General features: G+C 38.8%; 1 protein-coding gene across 6 annotated transcripts in view; it reads left to right on the forward strand.

Annotated features, from left to right (window-relative positions):
- The window catches only part of LOC107557369 (uncharacterized), a 4,505-nt gene extending 2,009 nt beyond the window's left edge, over positions 1 to 2,496 (forward strand). For 2 of the 6 annotated variants that reach the window (XM_016240760.1, XM_016240762.1), the window contains 2 exons: positions 1 to 1,230; positions 1,504 to 2,237. In XM_016240760.1, coding sequence (XP_016096246.1) covers positions 1 to 1,230; positions 1,504 to 2,216 — 1,943 coding nt within the window. In that variant the 3' untranslated portion in view covers positions 2,217 to 2,237. Of the gene's footprint in view, positions 1,231 to 1,503; positions 2,248 to 2,426 lie in introns of those variants that run through there. The other 4 variants (XM_016240761.1, XM_016240765.1, XM_016240763.1 and 1 more) reach the window with 4 other exon arrangements.
- Positions 2,497 to 8,823: the final 6,327 nt, after the last annotated feature.

The raw sequence follows: 8,823 nt of genomic DNA on the forward strand, positions 1-8,823 counted from the left end.
ACCACTATCATTGGCACCACTTGTGTGATAAAAACAACTATGACAGATACCGATTCCTTAGAATGTACCACCACTTGTACACTCACTACCCTGTAGAAACTACTACCTTAGGAACCGCTTCTGTAGAAAGTACTACCCCCTTCACCACTTCTGAAGAAACGACTACCCTTGGCACCACTTCTGTTAAAACTACACCTTCAGTTAGTTCAACGCAAGTAGTATTGGAAACATCCACATTTGAAATGAGACCTGCTGAAACAACAACCTCAGTTGTGTCTACACCTGGCATAGCATCTGCTGGTGGAAGCACAATGTATCAAGCTGCCACTTGGCACCACCACTGCAGACACCACTATCATTGGCACCACTTGTGTGATAAAAACAACTATGACAGATACCGATTCCTTAGAATGTACCACCACTTGTACACGCTCTACCCTGTAGAAACTACTCCTGCAGAAACTACTGCCCTTGGCACAACTCCTGAAAAAACTACTACTCTGGGCACCACTTTTAAAGAAACTACTACCCTTGGACCTGCTTCTATTAAAACTACACCGTCAGTTAGTTCAACGGGATTAGTATTGGAAACATCCACATTTGAAATGAGACCTGCTGAAACAACCTCAGTTGTGTCTACACCTGGCATAGCATCTGCTGGTGGAAGCACAACGTATCAAGCTGCCACTTGGCACCACCACTGCAGAAACCACTATCATTGGCACCACTTGTGTGATAAAAACAACTATGACAGATACCGATTCCTTAGAATGTACCACCACTTGTACACACTCTACCCTGTAGAAACTACTCCTGCAGAAACTACTGCCCTTGGCACAACTCCTGAAAAAACTACTACTCTGGGCACCACTTTTAAAGAAACTACTACCCTTGGACCTGCTTCTATTAAAACTACACCATCAGTTAGTTCAACGGGATTAGTATTGGAAACATCCACATTTGAAATGAGAACTGCTGAAACAACAACCTCAGTTGTGTCTACACCTGGCATAGCATCTGCTGTTGGAAGCACAACGTCTCAAACTGCCACTTGGCACCACCACTGCAGAAACCACTATCATTGGCACCACTTGTGTGATAAAAACAACTATGACCGATACCGATTCCTTAGAATGTACCACCACTTGTACACACACTACCATGTAGTATCTAATACCCTGGGCACAACTCCTGCAGAAACTACTACTCTGGGCACCACTTCTGTAGAAAGTACAGCTTCAGTTAGTTCAACAGGATTAGTATTGGAAATATCCACATTTGAAATGAGACCTGCTGAAACAACAACCTCAGTTGTGTCTACACCTGGCATAGCATCTGCTGTTGGAAGCACAACGTCTCAAACTGCCACTTGGCACCACCACTGCAGAAACCACTATCATTGGCACCACTTGTGTGATAAAAACAACTATGACCGATACCGATTCCTTAGAATGTACCACCACTTGTACACACACTACCCTGTAGAAACCACTTCTGAAAAAACTACTACCCTTGGCACTGCTTCTGTTGAAACTACACCTTCAGTTAGTTCAACGCAAGTATTATTGGAAACAGCCACATTTGAAATGAAACCTGCTGAAACATCAACCTCAGTTGTATCTACGCCTGGCATAACATCTGCTGTTAATGTCACCACATCTCAAACTGCCACTTGGCACCACCACTGCAGAAACCACTATCATTGGCACCACTTGTGTGATAAAAACAACTATGACAGATACCGATTCCTTAGAATGTACCACATCTTGTACACACACTACCCTGTAGAAACTACTACCCTGGGCACAACTCCTGCAGAAACTACTGCCCTTGGCACAACTCCTGAAGAAACTACTACCCTTGGACCTGCTTCTATTGAAACTACACCGTCAGTTAGTTCAACGGTATTAGTATTGGAAACATCCACATTTGAAATGAGAACTGCTGAAACAACAACCTCAGTTGTATCTACACCTTTTATAGCATCTGCTGTTGGAAGCACAACGTATCAAACTGCCACTTGGCACCACCACTGCAGAAACCACTATCATTTGCACCACTTGTGTGATAAAAACAACTATGACAGATACCGATTCCTTAGAATGTACCACGACTTGTACACACACTACCCTGTAGAAACTACTCCTGCAGAAACCACTTCTGTAGAAACTACTCTGGGCACCACTTCTACAGAAACTACTTACCCTACTACGTGATTCCTTGGAATGTACTACCACTTGTACACACTAGTACCTTTGCCACCCATTTTGCAGATAGCCCTACACTTGTCATCACTGTAGAAACATCAGCATTGGTTAATTCAATAGTAATAGTGTTGTAAACATCCACATATGTAATGACAACTGCTGGAACAACAATCTTTGCTATGTCTATGCCTGGCATATTATCTGCTTTTGAATCCATAGTGGCTGAAAGTAACACTTCTGCAGAAAGTGCTACCCTTGGCACAATTTTTGTGGAAAGTACTATTCTGGCCACCACTTCTGGAGAAAGTATTACCTTTTGACTCCACTTCTCCAGAAACTACTACCCTAGGCACCACTTTGACAGACACTGCAGAATTTCAGAACAACAGTAAGTACTGTACCATTTGTGTAGAACCAACAACTTGCGTTAATTCAATTTCGGAAACATCTGCATTTTTATTGACTTTAAAACAATAAGGCAAGAAGGAAACAGACCCACTACTACAGCTCAAACTTTGCCTACAGTGTGAACATAGCCTATTGTCAAATGTGGCCCCAACCTGTTTTTTTAATTTTTTTATTTCGTTCTCATGTGACTCTGATCTGTTTTTGTCATGACCGTGTGAACAGCACAAACCACATATAATCTTATCTTTTCAGTTCCGATTTGTGCCACTTCCGTATGTGGTACTAAATCCGATACAGGTCAGATGTTTTGCAGTGTGACCACAGTGTGAACTGTCATATTGGAATTCATGCTACTTTTACGTCACCCTAGATCAGGGGTAGGGAAGTTCGGTCCTAGAGAGCCGCAGTCCTGCAGAGTTCAGCTCCAACCCTAATCAAACACACCTGAACAAGCTAATCAATGTCTTCAGGATTACTAAGGCTATAGGCAGGTGAGTTTTGTTTTCAGGGTTGGAGCTGAACTCTGCAGGACTGTGGCTCTCTAGGACCGAACTTGCCTACCCCTGCCCTAGATCAACATTCGTCACTTATTCTGCACTCATGGGAGTCACTTCAAAGATTTTACTTACCAAAAGTTATCAAGACCGTTGTGAAAGGTAGTCAATGGAATTACAGTGATGTGTCAGAACTCACTGGTGTTGAATCTTAGGCTACGTTCACACTAACGGCACATGCAGAAGCCACAACCTTGGTTGTAAAACCTCTAAATGTGTGAACAGTTGCATCTACCCCTTGCAAGCAGTTAATGATATTTAATCAATCTCTTTTTCTCTCTCACTATATATACACACACACACACACACACACACACACACACACACGCATGTTTTGTCAGATTACAAACAAGCTTTATCGGTGTGTTGGTAGATTAGCTGCAACTAATTAGCATTGGCTCTGCTTGTTTGTAACCTTGTGCTAGTACTCACTGCTCTTGTTAGGTTGCGTTGGTCATTATGTAAATGAGATGTGTCTGTTTAATTTGCTTTATATCCGTACATCACCCACAACTTTCCACTCCCATCAGTGATTTTTCTGAATTGTGCTCACTAATTTACCTTTAGTTAATCTGGCCCTTAAAATTCTTAGGTCAACATAAGTGATGAAATATCCACAAGAAATATAGAGAAATTATCAATTTTATTGCATCTGTCCATTTTCAGTGAACATATATTTATTTTGTCTTGTTCCTTCAGGTGAATAATCTTTACTGCCGTTTACCTTGTGGCAACAATGGAGGTTACAGATTTAAAGATGTATGGTGTATGAATGACCTGTATGACTCTTTTAGGTAAGTATTTCAGAAGCATATCAAATGTCCAGATTTTAATTTATTTTAAAAGCTTAACAGTTCACATTGCTTACTGACTAACGTTGCACCGTTTACATTTGGCTAAGACTGTTCATTTCTTTTTAGTAGTATGGGATTTGTTTTCCTTTTTTGCAGGCTACATTTACTAAACAATTTTGCTGTTCTTAAAGGTATAATTCCCTTTGTACAAAATGACATAAGAAATCCATCTGAACCAAGTGGTTTACTCAAATCTTTTCATCATAGCATTTGTCTCTACAGAAAAATGTATTTACATATGTACTGCTCTGTCAATCTATATAATACATGGAGCACATCAAATACGGTAAACGGAAGCTCAAATATGCTTGTGATGCACAAGGAACAGGATGTTCATTCATCTACGTTTCTTTACATAGACTTTCAGTTGAAGGGCAAAAAAAATAATTATTTTCATTTGTGTTCTGAAGACTTGATTTGGAAAGACATGAGTGAGCAAATGACGGTTTTCATTTTTGGGTGAACTAACCCTAATGAGTTGTATTCCTTTCATATTATGAAGTATGTTCATCAGCATAACTTTTATTAAATTAATTGTTCATGTTTTGCAGTTGTATCTGTGGAACAAGCATACCATTGATCATGCCACTTCTAACAAGATATACAAAATGAGCAGATGATGGGCAATGAAATTAAGACAAGGTCTTGTGGTATTCCCTAAAGACTGCTACTCTGCTACAGATACTGATCTCTGCGCTCCTGCTTAAATATGATTTACATTTATATTCCTATTTTATTAAGGATCTGAGGTTTTCGTTTGACAAAATATATATTAAAATAATATTTGCTGTAATTGATTTTTGAAAATGTGTTTTATGGTTTGTGTAATGTAAATGTCACTGTCAAATGAATAAAAGAATTTCACTGAGGCCATCATGAAACATTGTTTATTAGGTACTATATACTCAAAGCAATTAAAAACTAAACTTCTACCATTGAAATCAGCCAAACTGCCTGCACTGTAGAGCAGTGAGATGTTGGTGTTTGCAGTTTTGACCGCTTTCTTGATTATGGTGGGCTTGATTGCGTGCTCTGCAACACTTATTTGTTGTGTATATTTGGTATAATACATGGACTGTAGCATAAGTTTTGGTGTAAATGTTCAAATGATTTTGCTAGTAAGAAAGGTTCTCTCTGTCATTGATTTATACACTTTGGCTCATTGATGTGTAATTGTGTTTGTCATATGGTGTGGTTTCAACAAAAACTTAATCATTTACTAGTTTTTAATGAGGCTATTGCAAGATGTTGACCGCATTATCATTAAGTTGATGAAACAAATGGAAAAGACATACAATTATTGCATATGAGTTGGGATACTTAGTAAAATGGCTGTCGAATCCATATTTTTTCCGGAAATCATATCTCTCTCTATTGAGTTGGAGCTGTGGGACAGAAGTGTGTTGCCCATTACATAGGACCGATACATAAAACCAGGCCAGACTCGGGTCCCCACAAGCACAATAACTACTCTTTCTCCCTATGCTTTAGAGGTGCTGGTACTCCACTAGGGCTGCATGATGTATTGAAATGATCAAAATAACGCAGATGTACATTGCGATGGCATGCGATATCTGAATTATTTAAATAATAGGCTACTTAATGTCAAGCAAGTAACTTTTTGCAACATTAAGTGTTAAGTGCAATAAGTTGCAAAAAACAACTCGTTGCGGTCTCGTGCCGTCTGTCTGACAAATACCTGAAGCGTGTGCACAAGCAGTAGTAAATGCTGCTCCATTAGAAAGCACGGAAAGTTTTGTCACTTATAACATGCATTTGAAAAAGCAACAGGTGTCAAACATCTTTCAAACATGAAGCATTTATGAACCTCTTGTCCAACAAAAGTCAACGTTTAATGTTTTTGCTCCAAACTCACTTCATTACAGTCGAGTGTTTAAAATCCTTCTGTGAGATGATGTGACTTACACAAAATAAGGCATGCAACACATTTCAAAGTACTCTATGCCGTGATAAAGGCTATGTTGATTAGTATTGCATTATAAATATACTTCATTATAATGAAAATGTATAATTAGAACCGAGATAAACCATATGTTGTCATAGTCGTATGTTTATTAGTCACGTTAAATCAGTGAAAGCAGTTCAATCTTTTGTTTATTCAGCTGCAGCAATAGGGTATATGTTGAATGTCACCTGACCAAACCCAGAAAACAGTTCTCATCTCTTCCACTTGTCAGAGAACGTGTTAAAAGTCAATAGACATCGCTATTATTTAATACGGCTGTTAAGATAATCAGTTAAACTAGCTAGCTATTTTTATTGTTTTATTTATATCTAAATGTTAGTGAAAAGAAGAAAAAACTTTTAGATATCAGTCCGCATAGGTGATGGACATTGGTTATGATCATCATTGGTATCTACTTTGACGGCATCTTGAGTAAAACTGCTTCATATTTAAGTATATGCAAAACACTTGAACCGGAAGCGACGAGAACTGGTTAAACGGAATACGGAAGTCTGTTGTGCATAACCCCTATAGGGATTTCCTGGAACGACGTGCATTTCCTTTCTTCTGTGGAACGGAGTTGGAGTTTCAGCACGAGAGAACCCTCTGGCCTTCAGACGTAGCAGTATTTACTACTAATCACAGAACCGTGCTTCACTGACAAGCTGCACATGTAAAAAAAAATCACAGCCTTTGCCAAATCACGATTGCAGTTTAATAATCATGCAGCCCAAGTCTTAAGAGAATGTGAACAGTTTGGAAAGAAATAGGATTTGGAGCAATAGGATCCCAGCAGCCTAATACGGTAAACCTGCAGCTGTCTGTCAAACAACAAAAGAAAAAGAGAAAATCACTCACTGCTCTTGACTGACTAACCTTAGTAGCTTTATTATGAATCAATGTATATTAATTCATGTGAAGACTATGCAGTGTTTTAGTTTTACATTTGATTATTCAGTTTCTATATTGTTTCTTGAATGCTACTGTTAAATATATCTAATGTAAGCCTGACTGAAAGTTAAAGCACTGTTTATTTCATTTGAATCTTTGTTTCTTAGTTTTTTTTATTTATGACTGCTTTTTATGCAATGCTAAAATACTGCTGATCACTTTCAGAAGTTGTAGTGATGCTTTCTTTTCCAAGAAAGAATGTGAAACATATACATTGGTTATATCGTTTTTAGTTTAAATATTTTTAAATATCATTTAAATTGATTTCACACACTTAAAGCAATATCGTATCGCATATCCAATGCCACATTTTTCTTCAATATCGCACAGCACTATTCTCCACTGTAAATTAAATACACAGATCAGAAAAGTCACCTATAGGACAGTCATTAACTCATTACAACTTTGCATGTTACACAGCGCTGATATGCGTGCAATGATGAATGCTGCATTTTCCTGGTGCCATTTGTTTTATTTGTGCCTTGTGATTAAAGGTGTCCATAATGTTAAATATGATTAAATATCATTAGGGCCCGAGCACCGTGGTGCAAGGACACTCTTGGAATCGCTCCTTTTATTAGGACCCGAGCACCGTGGTCTGAGGAACCTCTTGGAATTGCTCCATTTATTGTTGGGGCCCAAGCCCTAGGGGGCACAGGGCCCTATTGCTCCCCTAAGGTTTAGGGCCCAAGCCCTGAAAGGGTGAAGTCTCTTGAAGCAAAATTCGAAACTCAACATGAAGTCGGTTATTTTACATTTTCTCAGCAAATTGTGTGTTGTTTTTGCCATTTTCAGGCATTGTATTTTAAAAACTTCTAGAGATTTAATCAGATCAACACCAAATTTGGTCAGTGTAATCTAAAGCCGTTGATGTTGAATTTGAGATGATCTTGATTTTTCATTGAAGGGTATGTCCGTGGAGGTCTGACAAATTTCGATGTTTCACCATGAAACAGGAAGTTGTTATAACTCAGGCATACAATGTCTGATCTGCCCCAAACTTCACACATTTGATAGGAGTCATGTCCTGAACACATGCCCATGCCCATATTCAGTTAGTGTCAGACTTATAAAATAAGTCAGTTATAGCACCATCCGCTGGCAACAGGACGTGACATGTTTTACTCTGTAACAAACTCCTAGAGATTTAATAACATCAACACTATATTTGGTCAGTCTAATCTAAAGGCCTTTTGCAATGTTAAATTGCGAAGATCTTGAGTTTTCATTAAAGGGTGTGTCTGTGGCGGCCTGACAGATTTCGGTGTTCAATTTTCGATGTGGCCTGAAGACTTCTACATCTCAATATTCAGCAGTAATCACAGCACCACCAGCTGGCAGCAGGAAGTTCGGAACAATGAATGGTGGGCGATGTGCATTTGTAAGGACACCGGGTGGAGGTGGTTCCAGGTGCAAGGGCCCTTTCAACGCTGCTTGTAGCTTTAAGTGTTGTATTTATTCTATTTTGAACATACTTGAGGTGTACTTACTGTTGAACTAGTCTGTGGACTTTAATGTGCCATTTCACTTTTGTCAGCTAATGCAATGTAAAGCATTGTGATTTTAACATTAAACACTGACTGAAGTCTAATAGGCTTCTTCTATGAGTCACTGTCGCTACCCTTTTTTTATGGGTAGATTAAATTAAGCGGAACACTGGTACGATCCTAGAGTTCAGACAGGATTCACATCATAAGACTGACAAGATAAGGAAAATGATTCCACACTGAAATTAACTGCCTACAGTGAAATTAATCATACTCACAATTTTATTTTGGTACTAAACCGACAAATTGATCTTAAGGTATTCAGTGGTGTACCGCACATCTGTGAGGCCCCCTTCAAAACACTTGCTAAAACACATATCTTGAAACCATCACTCA

The sequence above is a fragment of the Sinocyclocheilus grahami genome, unplaced genomic scaffold (genome assembly GCF_001515645.1).
Source record: "Sinocyclocheilus grahami isolate Dianchi unplaced genomic scaffold, SAMN03320097.WGS_v1.1 scaffold599.1, whole genome shotgun sequence".
In the NCBI taxonomy this organism is placed as follows: domain Eukaryota; kingdom Metazoa; phylum Chordata; class Actinopteri; order Cypriniformes; family Cyprinidae; genus Sinocyclocheilus; species Sinocyclocheilus grahami.